Source organism: Lepisma saccharinum, chromosome 10 (assembly GCF_977018435.1).
Source record: "Lepisma saccharinum chromosome 10, izLepSacc3.1, whole genome shotgun sequence".
Lineage (NCBI taxonomy): Eukaryota > Metazoa > Arthropoda > Insecta > Zygentoma > Lepismatidae > Lepisma > Lepisma saccharinum.
The window spans coordinates 47412804-47429897 of NC_139238.1; the positions used below are offsets into that span (position 1 = coordinate 47412804).

The 17094-nt window shown below is 42.7% G+C and overlaps 1 protein-coding gene across 7 annotated transcripts in view; it reads right to left on the reverse strand.

The window, feature by feature from the left end:
• The window catches only part of LOC145993902 (transcription factor GATA-4-like), a 268504-nt gene that overhangs the window by 18295 nt on the left and 233115 nt on the right, over nucleotides 1–17094 (reverse strand). For all 7 annotated transcript variants that reach the window (XM_083129810.1, XM_083129807.1, XM_083129809.1 and 4 more), the window contains one exon: nucleotides 4984–5626. In XM_083129810.1, coding sequence (XP_082985936.1) covers nucleotides 4984–5467 — 484 coding nt within the window. In that variant the 5' untranslated portion in view covers nucleotides 5468–5626. The remainder of the gene's footprint in view (nucleotides 1–4983; nucleotides 5627–17094) is intronic.

Below are 17094 nucleotides of genomic sequence, written 5' to 3' on the forward strand. Positions count from 1 at the left end.
ATTTTCTCTGTTTCTCCTTTGAATGAGTTCAATGCTTCAAACAATTATTTTTAAGTCCATTAACAGAAATAAGTTAATCTATCGAAGAAAGTCAAAGATGAATAGAAACACGTCGCAATAGGAGAACCAAGACGAATTATCGTAGCACAAAAAAATCTTATGAAATCATCTACTGCGGCTGGTACGATACGTGACAGGTATTTCCAACTAGAGCAAACTAGACAAGTCTCCATATTTCAATTCTAATGCTGTACTCGTTTCAATCTCAAAGGTGTTCATCTTGTTTCTAAAATATTAAAAAATTAATTGGAGTATTTATAATGTAAAGTGCACATTTAGGTCTTGAAAATATATACAGAGGGTCACCTCTTTTGGTTTTCATTTGGGCGACATTTTCATGTACGGTATTCCATTTCTTTCTCGTTTACCGAAGTTTCAAACTAGACGACACACTTGAAAATTAATTCATGATCTCGTCTCGATACAAATGTATCTGTTCTTTCTCGGTCTCATTTCGGAAATCCTCCAAAGACAAAAAACTTCAGTTCTCGTCATCCCCCCGGCCAAGTCACTTGGTGCCAGTTTGTACATAACTCATGTGGTGCCAGTTCTCGTCTGCACCTAAGTCACGTGGTGCCAGTTCTCGTCTGCACCTAAGTCACGTGGTGCCAGTTCTCGTCTGCACCTAAGTCACGTGGTGCCAGTTCTCGTCTGCACCTAAGTCACGTGGTGCCAGTTCTCGTCTGCACCTAAGTCACGTGGTCTACATCTGAGTCACGTGTTGCAAGTTCTCGTATACATCTGAGTCACGTTGTGCCAGTTCTCGTATACATCTAAGTCACGTGTTGCAAGTTCTCGTCTACACCTAAGTCACGTGTTGCAAGTTCTCGTCTACACCTAAGTCACGTGTTGCAAGTTCTCGTCTACACCTAAGTCACGTGTTGCAAGTTCTCGTCTACACCTAAGCCACGTGTTGCAAGTTCTCGTCTACACCTAAGTCACGTTGTGCCAGTTCTCGTCTACACCTAAGTCACGTGGTCTACATCTGAGTCACGTGTTGCAAGTTCTCGTATACATCTGAGTCACGTGTCGCAAGTTCTCGTCTACACCTAAGTCACGTGTTGCAAGTTCTCGTCTACACCTAAGTCACGTGTTGCAAGTTCTCGTCTACACCTAAGTCACGTGTTGCAAGTTCTCGTCTACACCTAAGTCACGTGTTGCAAGTTCTCGTCTACACCTAAGTCACGTTGTGCCAGTTCTCGTCTACACCTAAGTCACGTGGTCTACATCTGAGTCACGTGTTGCAAGTTCTCGTATACATCTGAGTCACGTTGTGCCAGTTCTCGTATACATCTGAGTCACGTTGTGCCAGTTCTCGTATACATCTAAGTCACGTGTTGCAAGTTCTCGTCTACACCTATGTCACGTGTTGCAAGTTCTCGTCTACACCTAAGTCACGTGTTGCAAGTTCTCGTCTACACCTAAGTCACGTTGTGCCAGTTCTCGTCTACACCTAAGTCACGTGGTCTACATCTGAGTCAAGTGTTGCAAGTTCTCGTATACATCTGAGTCACGTTGTGCCAGTTCTCGTATACATCTAAGTCACGTGTTCCAAGTTCTCGTCTACACCTAAGTCACGTGTTGCAAGTTCTCGTCTACACCAAAGTCACGTGTTGCAAGTTCTCGTCTACACCTAAGTCACGTGTTGCAAGTTCTCGTCTACACCTAAGTCACGTGGTCTACATCTGAGTCACGTGGTGAAAGTTCTCGTCTCCACCTAAGTCACGTGGTCTACATCTGAGTCACGTGATGCCAGTTCTCGTCTACACCTAAGTCACGTGTTGCAAGTTCTCGTCTACACCTAACTCACGTTGTGCCAGTTCTCTTCTCCACCTAAGCCACGTGATGCCAGTTCTCGTCTGCACCTAAGCCACGTGGTGCCAGTTCTCGTCTACACCTAAGTCACGTGGTCTACATCTGAGTCACGTGATGCCAGTTCTCGTCTGCACCTAAGTCACGTGTTGCAAGTTCTCGTCTACACCTAAGTCACGTGTTGCAAGTTCTCGTCTACACCTAAGTCACGTGTGGCAAGTTCTCGTCTACACCTAAGTCACGTTGTGCCAGTTCTGGTCTACAGCTATGTCACGTGGTCTATATCTGAGTCACGTGTTGCAAGTTCTCGTATACATCTAAGTCACGTGTTGCAAGTTCTCGTATACATCTAAGTCACGTGTTGCAAGTTCTCGTCTACACCTAAGTCACGTGTTGCAAGTTCTCGTCTACACCTAAGTCACGTGGTCTACATCTGAGTCACGTGTTGCAAGTTCTCGTATACATCTGAGTCACGTGGTGCCAGTTCTCGTATACATCTAAGTCACGTGTTGCAAGTTCTCGTCTACATCTGAGTCACGTGGTGCCAGTTCTCGTATACATCTAAGTCACGTGTTGCAAGTTCTCGTCTACACCTAAGTCACGTGGTCTACATCTGAGTCACGTGGTGCCAGTTCTCGTCACCACCTAAATCACGTGGCCTACATCTGAGTCACGTGGTGCCAGTTCTCGTCTCCACCTAAGCCACGTGGTGCCAGTTCTCGTCTCCACCTAAGCCACGTGGTGCCAGTTCCCGTCTCCACCTAAGCCACGTGGTGCCAGTTCCCGTCTCCACCTAAGCCACGTGGTGCCAGTTCCCGTCTCCACCTAAGCCACGTGGTGCCAGATCCCGTCTCCACCTAAGCCACGTGGTGCCAGTTCCCGTCTCCACCTAAGCCACGTGGTGCCAGTTCCCGTCTCCACCTAAGCCACGTGGTGCCAGTTCCCGTCTCCACCTAAGCCACGTGGTGCCAGTTCCCGTCTCCACCTAAGCCACGTGGTGCCAGTTCCCGTCTCCACCTAAGCCACGTGGTGCCAGTTCCCGTCTCCACCTAAGCCACGTGGTGCCAGTTCCCGTCTCCACCTAAGCCACGTGGTGCCAGTTCCCGTCTCCACCTAAGCCACGTGGTGTCAGTTCCCGTCTCCACCTAAGCCACGTGGTGCCAGTTCTCGTCTCCACCTAAGGCACGTGGTGCCATTTCTCGTCTCCACCTAAGGCACGTGGTGCCAGTTCTCGTCTCCACCTAAGGCACGTGGTGCCAGTTCTCGTCTCCACCTAAGCCACGTGGTGCCAGTTCTCGTCTCCACCTAAGCCACGTGGTGCCAGTTCTCGTCTCCACCTAAGCCACGTGGTGCCAGTTCCCGTCTCCACATAAGCCACGTGGTGCCAGTTCTCGTCTGCACCTAAGCCACGTGGTGCCAGTTCTCGTCTGCACCTAAGCCACGTGGTGCCAGTTCTCGTCTCCACCTAAGCCACGTGGTGCCAGTTCTCGTCTGCACCTAAGCGACGTGGTGCCAGTTCTCGTCTCCACCTAAGGCACGTGGTGCCAGTTCTCGTCTGCACCTGAGCCACGTGGTGCCAGTCCGCGTCTGCACCTATGCCACGTGGTGCCAGTTCTCGTCTCCACCTAAGCCACGTGGTGCCAGTTCTCGTCTGCACCTAAGCCACGTGGTGTCAGTTCCCGTCTCCACCTAAGCCACGTGGTGCCAGTTCCCGTCTCCACCTAAGCCACGTGGTGCCAGTTTTCGTCTCCACCTAAGCCACGTGGTGCCAGTTCTCGTCTCCACCTAAGGCACGTGGTGCCAGTTCTCGTCTGCTCCTACGGCACGTGGTGCCAGTTCTCGTCTGCACCTAAGGCACGTGGTGCCAGTTCTCGTTTCGACCTAAGCCACGTGGTGCCAGTTGTCGTCTGCACCTAAGCCACGTGGTGCCAGTTGTCGTCTGCACCTAAGCCACGTGGTGCCAGTTCTCGTCTGCACCTAAGCCACGTGATGCCAGTTCTAGTTCTCAACTCGAAATTAAAGATCTCTTTGTAGGCCTTGAAATCAAAATACGCGTTCTAGGTCTCGCCTTGAAAGGTCACGTGACTCGATATTGATTGATTGAGTATATTTTTCTTCACCTCTCTGACACTTTTGGCTAATAGGGAAGATGGGGATGAATGATGATAAGATGAAATGGATGAATGGACAAACATACATGAGCCCCACGGAGGATTATACTGGCCCTGGGTCCATACGCCAGAGCCTAGTTTGTCTGCAAAGTGCAGTCCAGGGTTTACTACGTGCAGGCCCGTAGACAGGCAGAGGCCAGGGGTGGCTCAGCCCCCCTGGCACCGAGGTCAGCCCCCTTGACATTAGGTAAAACTATTTTGTGTAATTTGTTTGCAGTGAAAAGTGAAAATGTAGACAGCGGATATTATTTTGCTCACAACTTTTGTGAAGGATAAATTTAGGGAGCATGAACAGCAGCTATTGCATTCGTTCATCTTATTTATAAGAAGTCGTCTTACGTAGCGGTAAGTATTTGGGAGATTCTCTTCTCTAGACTTCAGAAAGTTTTTTCACAGGGGAGCTTCTTTATCTGTACCTTCGTTGTCCCTGTTGCGACCTCCCAAATCTGCGACTTTCATGTCATTATGCAAATTCCCTCCGCATCTGCGTCAAAGGTTAACAACTCCCAAGTTTTGGGAACGAAGGGGAGTTTTATTGTTTCGGCCGGGGAGTGGAATGTACGGTAGGCCCTATGATTGATATCATCAAACTTAGTATGGAGTGTGTAGTAAGGGATGATTTCAGTAGCAGCCAATTAACACTTCAAGTGATATTTTAAATTATATAGAAAAATGTAGTGTTTGTGTGATATTTCTAAACTTCATATAACTTAATGACCTCCCCATCACACATAATTTGCCTTCATCTAACACCGTTAAACTTTTGACTTGATTTACAAAGCCCCCCCCCCCCGGAGGCCTGACTACGTGGTGTCTTACACCCACATGACTAAATATGGTCTCAACGTGACCTTGTCTTTGTACCACCCCCAGTTTGAATCAACACAGGAAAATAATGCAATGTGAAAAACCGAAGAAGAAAAAAGAAAAGCACACTCACCATAACCCGTCCTCTGCAGTCCTTGGAAGCCAGCCATCCCAGCTGTCTCGTACGCCCTCCACGCACTCATCATATCCTGCGCGTAGGCTGCGTAAGGGTTGAATCCCGGGTTGATGCCGTTGGCCTGCGCGTGCTGAGGGTGGTACCCTCCCGCGTCGCGCCCCTGCTGCAGCGTGGCGAACCGGGATCCGAACGGGGGCGAGTGGGTGTGCCCGGAGGCGGGGCTTATGGCGCAGTCCCCTCCCACGGGCGACGACGGCTGCCACATGGACGAGGCGTGCGTGTGGTGGGAGGAGACGGAGGGGGCGGGATTGCCGTTGACCCCGCCTCCGAGGAGGGCCGCCGGGTGGGAGGGGTTCACCGAGGCCCCGCCCATGTACTGGACGCCCAGGACCGCCCTGGTGGTGGGCACGTAGACTGGGCTGCCCAGGAACGTGTTCCCGGTGGTGTCCTGGTACGAAGAGGCGTTGTTGGTCTGGAACATCCTGAGGGAACACTTGAACTCTTGTTGATGGAGGAGAGGAAGATTCTGGGTTTAGAAAACGAGGACGAAGGAAGTGAATGTGGCCACATTAAAAGGAGGGGGGAGATTGGCTAAGGTGGTCTCTGCACCGTAAACCAAGCGTCGCTTCTATCTCGTAACCTGGAACGAAACACAAACAATGTAACATCAGTGCGTGCTCATCATGAGAAAAAGTATAACTACCACTACGAAAAGAAGTTGAATAGATCAAAGCTAAAGGCAACAGAGTAAAACCACATAGATTTGTCAGAACTAGGGGTGCCCATAGGGGAGGATAATGGTGCGAAAAGCGCCATCAAAATTTTGGAGCAAGCTTCCTTAAAATATTTTATAATTATAAAATATATGTAAAAAGTTCACCCCATGCTGCATGATAGTAGTGTTGCCCACGGGACGAGACGGGACAGGCTTTTAAAAATTCGAGACGAGACGAGATTGACCATGTGTCATAAGACAAACTAATATTTTCGAGACGAGACAGCATTTCCACGAGACTCCACGAGACGAGACAGGCCAAAGTCTCGTCTCGTGGGCAACACTACATGATAGAAACCAGAATGAATTTCTTTAGTAATTCATTTGCGTTAGCTGGTTCTAAATTTTGCTCCATTGGATGAAGAAAACTAATTTGGTGTGGGGGGCAGATCAAGTAAAGTGCTCAGTAAAATTAAAGACTTTGAGTAATAGAATAATAGTAGACGCTGTCGTAATTAAGTACTTTATGGCATGACCTGGCGAGGGACGTGCTACAGTCCTTTGAAGCAGGCACTAGATGGGGTTGGGTACGGGGAAATGCTATCCCCCTAGTTAAAATTTTCATAAAGTATCCCCCCACAGTTAGGTTAATTTATATAAGCGTCCCTCACCGACTGTTCATCCATGTAACGTAAGTATCCCTCCTTCCCTCGTAATTTCCACTTTGAGCACTGGGTAGAAGGAACGAATAATAACGCATGAGCAATATAGGCTACTCTATCCCGGGAATCTCTGGAGCCTTGCATTCGTTCACCCGCTCCAGAGATTCCCGGGACATAGTATACGTAGAAAGTGTAGCAAGGTTAATTTTAGATCTAATTTATGTTAAGAGGCTAAAGTTTAAAGTGGGATCCAAACCACTGTGAAAAGTGCCTGCACCAGACTTCGATCCCACAGCCCTTTCAATGGAGGGCGACAGCGTTTGCAACTACAATATTGGGAAGGTATGATGTGATGCAACTTATTAGAGAACACAGACGAGACGATGTCGTCCGAATTGCGAACAGTCCTAATTGCGAACACTTCCTACCTAAACAGGAATAACCTGGCAGGGCTGTGTCCTAATTGCGAACACATTTTTTTTCTGCCTTGTGACCTACAACTTCTAACACTTCCTGCGTCTTTTTAACGATTTTTAAAGTGATTCAGTTCCACACTTGAGACTGGTCAGTACCTTATGGGTCACAGTTGGAACGTAGAAAATTGGACATAATTAAAGTGTGGCCTATTTTTAATCGACTACATAATGCACTATTCTTAACAGAAAAGAGGCTTGTCAATTAATAATGCATTTACTTCGTCAATTAATAACATAATTAGTAACCTTTACTTAAACTTCAAATTCAAATTTTAAAACGTATAACACTGTTCTTATAAATTTAGTAATATCACCAATCTTCCTCATATTTGTTAATGCTCCTTGCCATCTTTTCGTCCAATAAAACATAATTCTTCTTCCGCTCTACATCTTTCAGGTTCATTTCCATCCTAAGAATCATGTCATTAGATTTTTCTGCTGAGCATTTAAGGTTTTTATAAGGCCTTCCACTCTTGGGTGTGATCTACGTAGTTCACTGTTGTTTCGTGGTCCCATTCCTCAACTGCATTATTTGTCCGGTGCCTTGTGTTGAAGCAGTTTCACATCTCTCTTGGCACTTTGAGGTTTTCAAGATACTGACAGACTGAAGGGGTGAAATGACCTTGGAGGAATTTACAGAATAGAAGGGCATGATAAGTCAGTCAATCAGATTGACTATTGTTGCTAGTTACGTCAGCTATCTCTCCGAGTCACTACCCTTATTTGTTTTTGCAAACATGTTTAGCAGTTCCATGTGTTCGCAATTACGACGATTTATTCGTTGTTCGCAATTAGGACACAACCGACGAGACTGTTAATGGCACAAACACCACCTCTGGGGGAGTAATTAGCACAGCGTGATGCGACGCCAGGGTTCCCGCATTCGAATCCCGGTAGGGGTGTTCTTTGTCGTGGAGATTAGCCAAAAGTGGCAGAAAAGCGGCGCTTAACAACCAAAATTAAAAATTAGTATGGTTGAAAATAAAAATGCCTTTTTGTTGCAGACAGTGACAGCGCTAGAAATGAACGGGTAACGAGGCAAAGCAGGGTTGTTAAAGGTCTATCAATTTTAAATAAATTCAATTCCGGTCCAGGAGAGAAAATCAGCAAGTGTAAATGGGTTCTGGACCGTAAAGAACCTTTTTATGTTTTAAGTATTTCAATTCGTTCCAGGAACCTTAATTTCCGAATGATTTTAAATACGTACCAAGAACCTTTTTTTTTTTCGGATGAATTTAAATACGGTCCAGGAACCTTTCTTTCTCAATCAATTTAAATACGGTCCATTGTAATTTGTGTGTTCCTGGACCTTAACAATCCTGAGGTAAAAGAGGATGGGGATTTTCTGTAAGAAATCATATTTAATACTATACTCCTAACTGCAGTACAAAAATGCATATTTAGGCAAAAAGCGTATGTGCACCAAGTGGGGCAGGCGCTCCAGTTCACAGCCAAACGAGTAGACTACACGATATATCCACATCTGGCTCCAAAAGAGCTAAGTTGGCAACAGTGATCCGAGCCGCCGTTGAGGGAAGAACCTCGCGGAAACCCTCACTCATATCCTTAATCAAAATATCATCGTTCCTTAATGTATTTATAGAATCTATATATAAAATATTGGGAGTCAATCATCGAATTTAGTTAAATAACAGAAAAATCTGTCCACCGTTGTAGAAGCAGTGTTGCCGACAAAGCACCCTGACTGAAGACAATTTGGCGAAGGCAATAAACGCTGTCACGGAATTGAGTCTTATAAATACACCTTCTTTCCAAATCGTGATGGAACCACTGCATGACAAATTTCCCGAAGGTTGAAAGGGGAGGAGGGGGGCAAGTTCAATGAGACGCGAGGTAACCCGATGCTCACGAAAGTTCCACCTGCATGTCCCTTATCGGTTGAGGAGTTCCACTCTTATCAAAAGCGTGCGAGGTTAACTCGAGGCTTTGTCTTTACGATAAGCTCTGCACGGGGCAACTGCACACGCGTCCCAGCAAATTTTTATTGCAGTTCATGTTTCTCTTCACAGATGGCAGTGCAGTTTCTCTACAAGTTTCCTTCCATTTCTTGCTTACAGAACTAGCATTATTCCAAAACGCTGATGCATTCAATTTACAAATATTATGCTTCGTATCTTCTGTGCTTTTTATAAGAACTACTTTACGACTCTTATTCGTTCAATACAATATATGGTATACTACAATGCCTAGTTTTTCACTTCTTGTCATCTATTTAAGTTTGTATGCAACGACAGTCGACAAAAATTAGAATAACTAACTTTGATAACAAAACATATCAGATCAGGTTACATCGAACTTTATTACCGGCACAAAAAATTCACTGTATTACTGTGATTACGTAATTATACAACATAGGCCTACTTTACATGTAACTTCTGACTGAGAATTTGATTATTATATACGGTTTATAATACTTATTCCTACACTCCTTTATAGGAGTTTAATATCTTCACACATATTTACATAAAAAAGGAAGGCCCAAGATAAAATGTTCATCCAAGCGAGATCGATTTGACACCCGAACTATATCCACCCTGTCACCCACCACCTCAACTTTCTACCCTGATCCCACTACTTTCCACCTTCGGCCAATAAAAAATCATGGCCGTGTAGTATATTTACGGTTTTAACGACGGTAAATAATAGCCTTGTTTTTTCAAGGAACGCGTATATTGTAGATATGTAGGAAGATATCAAAATAACAGTAGCCTCTTAGTTTAAATTGCTACATGATTTTGCATACATTAAGTCATTGGGTCGCCCGGCTCTTAGGCCGCCCACACACGTGAAACGCATATTGTTTTGAACGTTCGTGAAGCATTAGTTTAAGTATGTAACACTAACTTTCAGCCTCGACAATGCAGTATGAAGTAGCACACACATAAAGCAGTAGCATGTTGAAAACAGAATATTTTCAACTTCTTGCTTGACTTTTCCGAAGGGAAACAAAGGTGCCTATTTTGGAATGGACTGGCTCATTCAAGAGCATGAAGACTACAGCATTCCCATGCTTCTTCCTCTATTCTCGCACATATTCATTCATAATATAGCCTACCACTACCATGAGTTTTTCTTAATGATTGATTTGCTTTATTTTACTTCGCTTTTTGTGCCACTTTTGGCTAATTTGCGAAGATGAGTATGAGTAATGACATGATGAAATTTGTGAATGAACACTCACAAACATCTATGCCCAGGCCGGGATTCGAACCAAGGGCCCCTGGCGTCGTAGCGCGATGTGCTAACCACTCCGCCACGGAGGCCGGCTCTTTGTTGTCCTTGAAATGATCCTGTCTGATCTTCCCAATTGATGCATTTTTAGTGCACCAGCTGATAAAACTGCCCTTTTATGCATTTGTATGTATTTTGACACTAAAAAGTGCATCATTTGCAGTTTATGCACGTTAATGTGTTATTGGAGTCAACATATGTGTCAATGGACACGTTGTGGGTTCTGTGTTCATGCACTTAATTCCCCTCTCAAGTGTTCATTGGACAAGCCCTCTAGAATCACTACTTGCTCAGAGACTTGTTTTCGATCGCTCGCTTCAGACATTCCCGGGATAGAGACCTGAAAATGCACATACATAATCAATACCTCAATTGATTGTCAAAATATGTAATAAAATATATTCGTGTACAATAAATAAGTTACATAATGTTTATAATAATGTACGAGGGAAGTCAGTAAAGAAAGAGGCCACAAATTATTACTGTAAACAATGATATCCGAGAGACAAACTTGAAAAACGTTATTCGACCTATTTCTGAACACAACTGTCCACCGCTGTTAACATTTCCTAGATACTTGCAGCATCGAAGTCTTTGGAGATGGACGTTAGAACAATACTCTATAGGCTCTTGTGCTTCACTGTGTGATCCCCAGTCAGTTCTACGGAAATAACTTTTCGAAAATTCAAACGATGGGGGCTCTCGATAACGTGTTGGTAGTGCTGTCGCCTGGTAATGAAGGGGTCTAGAGTTTTGATCACAACAATTAAAGAAATTAATAATACAAGTTTTTAAATTAGAGGAAGACACTTCCATTTGTACAGTCACCGGCAATATAAATGGGACACCTAAATCATGAAATGCTCGCTTCCCTGCAAGGTGTTGTGTGTGTTGCCTAACTCTACGGTGGTGGTAGAAGCTGACATTGAAAATTTGATTTAAACAAAAATAAAGAACAAAGTTTTTATTCTTAGGCTAAACAAACATGTACAGCGCCTGATATATTCTTATAACAATTTAACCCATCTAGGGGTGATATGTTGAAAATAAAGACAAAATGACATGTGGTTTAGCCACTAAATTGAATACTCAGTAGCGGCAATTGGGTGCCAAAACTGAAAGGGGGGGGGGGGCAATGACAGTTTAGTTTTCTTGGTAGACAAGGCTTAGCATTAAAATGCCACAGTGCGGGGGCAAAAGTGGCAAAACATCGGGGGGGGGGGGCAATTTACCCCCACGGCCTCCAAATCGCCGCCACTATAAATATACTAATCGACTTTTAGTAAGCATCTATGATAATATGCTAATGAAACTGAAGAGTATTACAACTGCTTCATTTTCGTTTGCTTTTAGCACAACAACGACATTTTGAAATGAAACCGCTTGTTCAAGGGATGCCAATGACACACATGGACGACCGAAGGATTTTTTCCAGGGAGAGGCAAGAACAGCTCTCTCACTTCAATACCTAACATTCGACGCTCAATATGACGACATGGCGTATGACATTATAAGAGTTAGTGTTTTTGGTTGAACAGTGGTGGCGATTGGGTGCCAACACTTGGAAAGGGGGGGGGGGGCAAGGACAGTTTACTTTCCCTTGGTACATAAGGTTTAGCATAGTGCGGGGGCAAAAGTGACAAAAAGCAGGGGGGTTTGAAAAGGGGCTGAGGAAGAAAATTAAGGGGTGAGCAAGCACACCTTTGCATTCCCTGGCGCCGCCCCTGAGCCTATTTTTTAGAAAATTCATTACTTTCTTGTCCTCTTAATACCGTGAAAATAAACATAAGTTCGAGTTAAGAAAACGGCTCCGTTAGATGTCACCAGTGGATGTGATAGCACAATTATATTAGGCTAATATTTCTAAAAATATGTAATTCCTCTGTCAAAGTTAATTCAATTAAATTTAATTTTAAAGTTTTTCACACAGAAAAATTAAAAGAAGAAACATTCATAAGTAACTACTTATTTATGTAAAATATTAAGGCCATGCAATTAAATTTTTTAGAAAGTTCAATTTCAAGTTAAAGCTCCTATGGATCAATTATTAGCCTACATGTATTTTTTTCTTGACAGAGGTTTTGAAAGTAAAATTGAGAATTCAACACGTCCCCTGTTTTCCGAAATACAACGTAACTGAAATAACATGAAAGATTACGTACGAGAAACATCGTCAAAACCCTTCTTTTTTTACCTCAGCGCACCACCCTTGAGGCAATATTGGTCAACATGGATGATACCAGGTAATGAGTAAAAAAAATACTGATATTTGGTTTTACTGACTTAAGAGAGGGAGCTTATGAGGCTGCAGCCTCTCCAGAAATTTTGAGAAAAGCAAAAGTTTCTAATGAAAACAATTGACAACTCGGAAAAAACGAAAGTGGAAAATACAAACTACCCTTAATATGAATTCCGGTTACCACTTGTCTTTGAACAACTTTTAAATCAAATATTTAAAATGGTAAATACAAAATATTTTAATACTGTATTTCCCCCCCACTCTTCCCTCCCAGATCGCAGCTATGTAATATCCTTTACAATTCCATCCCCCTCCGAAAAAATCCTACGTACACCAATGAAAGACTTCAGAAAAAAAAACCTCATTCCATTTCACTGTTTTATTGTATTGATGCGTACTAAACAGGGGCGTATATAGTGTGTGTCCGGACCTACGGAAAAACACTATTGGAAGAATTCCAGCTTCCGTACAACAACACGTCTGTTTTCCTCCCCCATTATTTTCCTTCTCTGTGGTTCAGACTAATTTACATATAAAGATGACTTCGTTTAGCAGATTCAAAACAACTACACCTAAATCAGTGGCGGCGATTATGGGGGAGGAGGGGGATAGTTTCCCCCACCCACTTCTTGCCACTTTTGACCCCTCACTATGCAAAACCTTAACTAACAAGGGAATGTGAACTGTCTTTGCCCCCCTAGTTTTGGCATCTTGCCCCCTACTTTTAAAACCCAATCGCCGCCACTGGACTTAATTTATTCATTTCCAATCTGTTACCAATTTATTCTGCGACCACATAGGTGTAACACAACTAGGCTAACGAATAAAATGAGCAAGTATTAATAACAAGTAATATGCTGGAGAACGAAGCGAGATAGTACAATTACATAGGATTGATTGATTGATTTGTTTTATTTTACTTCGCTTTTTGTGCCACGTTTGTCTAATTTGCGAAGATTGGAATTAGTAATATGTTGAAATTGATGAAAGGACACTCGCAAACATCCATGCTCAGGCCGGGATTCGAACCCGGGACCCCTGGCGTCGTAGCGCGATGTACTAACCACTCCGCCATGGGGGTCGGCAATTAAATAGGTAATCAATCCGCCATTGTTGCTTGGAACTTTCACCGGCTTGAAAATACTACAGAGAATAATATTGTTTAATAACGATAATAATATTTATCTACACTAAATTTCTAAGTGAGTATTAGGAGGGGCAACTGCACCCCCCCCCCCCTTCGCACGCCCATGATTGTGATATGAACAAATCAACAATACCGCTTATAATTCCCATATAAACTCATCAGCACCGCCTGTTGCTCTAATAATTTTACAAAATCCTTGCTGCACGTAACTCTGTGCATCCACTCACAGTTGCCAGATCATGGCGCCGCCACCGGACAAACCGAAAAAACCCATTCCACGCCTGGGCAAGCACCCGCTGCTCTGCCCTAATGAAGACGAGTGCTTCTAAGAGACTCGCTCCAGGCCTGCCTCCCATCCCAAAAGCTTTTATCAACGTAAATTACCGAGGGACAACCTGGGGAGATAGCGAGTACCCAATAAGCCTTTCCGAGGATCACGAAATAAAATTTATGGCCCCGACAGGTGCGCAATGGGTCCTTTTTTTTCAGCCGGCGCCTGCCAGACGTCGAGTGGCTTTTTCGGGGTGACCTTGAAGGTGGAAGGACACGCCTCTGACGGACAAAATGGCGGTGTCTCGGTGGGTCATGTTCATCTTACGATTTTGTATCACGGCATCTGTATTCACAATGAATTCATAATCCTTGAGAGGACACAAAAATAAATTCCCCCACCAAAAATTTTCGGGCGGAGAGTTCTTGTTACAAGAACGAAGATAAATGATTAATTTTACTTCAAATATACATTACTTAGAAATAATCAAAACACATACAAAGAACGAAGGATAATATAATGTGTGTTTGGTAATGTTGCATTCATGCGCTCTCTCTCTCTTCCTCAATATCTCAAGACACCATTAACAGATCTACACCAATAACAAAATATGCACATATGAAATCCAAATGATTTACATTAATAATAAACAAAAATTAAACTAAAACAAGCAAAATAAAACAATTTCAAATGTTTTTCAATTTATTGGCATTCTGAACAAATTAGTAAAGGAATCAGTTTGCAACTTTATGTATGTACATTACATATGTATTATATCTATGTATATATACGTACATAAACAAATAATTTCATTTATATATATTTAATAATATAGGGGGATATGTATTAAAATATCTAGTTATTTATTTTTGTAAATATATATCATAATAGTTAATATAGCTACAAATCTTTGTGTGTGTGTGTGTGTGTGTGTGTGTGTGTGTGTATGGATGTAAATTAAGATTTTAATCAAGGAGTCGCACTTTAAACTGTAGGTCTAGTCCCGATTAGGCTATCTGTGAATAAAGTGGACTTGAAACCCAACTCAAACAAACGAACTTCCGCCCCCTCCCCCCTTTCTGAAATTACGTGCTCGCTGTTCGCACCTTGTTTGCCAGTCACTAAATCCTAGGTTTGAAAATCGTGAAGATCTTTAAGTGCGTGCTAAGAGGAGAGGTTTAGGGGGTTAACCACCCCGAAATAATGATACTCGGAATAAGAAGACTCTCTCAGGATATCAGTCAGGTCAGTTCCGAGAGCTGACGTTAGTGACGTTATCATTCGCCACCAAGAATGCTTCAAGAATTATTTCACTGATACTAATCATTAAGGTTCAGATCCTTTTTTGTAGCCAAAATATGCAAAATATTTATATAAGAATATTTTTCGTGGGAATCGATTGTTTCCTTCAGTCTTTTGCTATATTTTAGGTTCCAGAGGATTTGTCTGAAATTCAGTAAGGGCTTGTACCTTACTTGCTGACCTAGGTGCCGTTCGCAGAATGAGCAATGGAACCGTGATCACTGTTGCCAACTTCGCTCTTTTGGAGCCAGATCTGGCTCTTTCGTGCACTCGTTTGGTTGTGAACTGTGACATCCCCTCCCTCCCTGCCACCACTGGCTCCGGTCCACAAAGACCAACTTTTGCCATGAGTGTGAATTTTTGCACGTGACGTGATATTGTTATATTGGCTGCGTCACCCACACCCTCTTAGCTTCCCAGCTACTTTTATATAGCACCGTGGCTAAGGAGAAGATGACAATAATGTTATCCGGGAATCGATTTCATATGAGCATCAGTGGATTATTGAGATGGATGATGCCGCCAAATCTAGGCAGTGAAAATTAAGAATAAATTGCCATCACTTTAAAGCTAACGGTAATAGCAGCGCCTCCACCCCTCAAATTACCCTAGGAAGCACTTTATGTATGCAGCCTTCGTTAATCTAGCTCCTTGAAAGTCATCTTTAGCTCTATTAATGGTGAAATTTAGCTCTTTTATGCACATGAGGTTTGGCAACACTGCCAGGATGGCCGTAGGAGGGAAGGAGAAATGCATTAGGCTTATGGGACCATTATTTTATTCGTTCTGTCTCGAATATCAAACATCGAATGACGTAGAAAAGTACATGGACGGAAAAAGGACACGTTGAACTATGTCATAGTAGTAGGAAAAGTCGCAACTCCCATTTGGTTAGCCGGAAGTTGAAGTTGATTTCCCATAAGGAATACATAGGATTCTGTAAATACTTATTAACCATATTTTTCAAACATCATGTTTAGCTTACTAATCAACTTGAAAAACAGTTTCCACTTGCAACATTGAGAGAAGTTCATACTCTCTTGCATACTAATTCCTTTTTTAAATAGCAGTGCCCAATCCGACGATATCGAAATAAAGGCACAACTGGTGCGTAATTGTCCCTCTTCGTCTTAACTTCAAACAAGATTATCAGAGTATGCTGAGGATTTGTCGTGAAATGCCTTTTCTGTTCCTTGGCCATAAAATGCAAACTTTTACGTTTTAAAACCTTTTCAGGCCATTTCTGAGAGAAGGCAATTTCATAATGTATGTTTTTGCCTGTTATAGTTATAATTGCCTATTTCGGAGATAACTTCATTTAGAGTGTCCAATCCGGGAAAATATTATGATGAAAAATCTGTCTATGTAATCAATTTTGAATTTTTCGGTTAATTTTTGCACGCCTATTTTTGAGAGTTTTAGATTATCTTTCTGGTTATAAATCCTTTCCTTCTTTACTTTCCTAATAACGAGTGTAAGTAATATTGGACACAGAAAATTATTACAGATGGAACAATTTATTATTAAATATTTCGATAAGTCAGTAATTATAAGTTGTAAGAATTTAAGTGTACTATATTTAAGTTTATTTATATTTATATTTAAATTAAGTATAATGATGAAACAGTTTCCACTTTTCTTAATCAAGGTGACTATTTCTAAAATAAAATATAAAAACAGAGGTGGGCTCGAGTCTCACAGGCCCATAGAAGTTGGCACCAGTGAACAAGATTAAGTGTAAGTAACGTGACGAGTCTGCCACAATCAGGAAAAAAATTACAGAATTCTTAGATAAAGAATTTTTGTTAAATTTTGTCCCATAAATATTATATATTAGAATACACAGGGTGTTTCTAAAGGTCGTTTACAACGCTTGGGAGGTGATTCCTCACACGAAAACAAGCAAAAAGTCTAAGTTCCATTTTTACGACTGAGGCTTCGTTTCCGAGATAGGAGCCTCGCAAAAGGTGACAAAGTGAACGTCACACCTGACTTGGACGAATACTATAACAGATAGAGAAGCGGTTCCAAGGGAATCATAAAG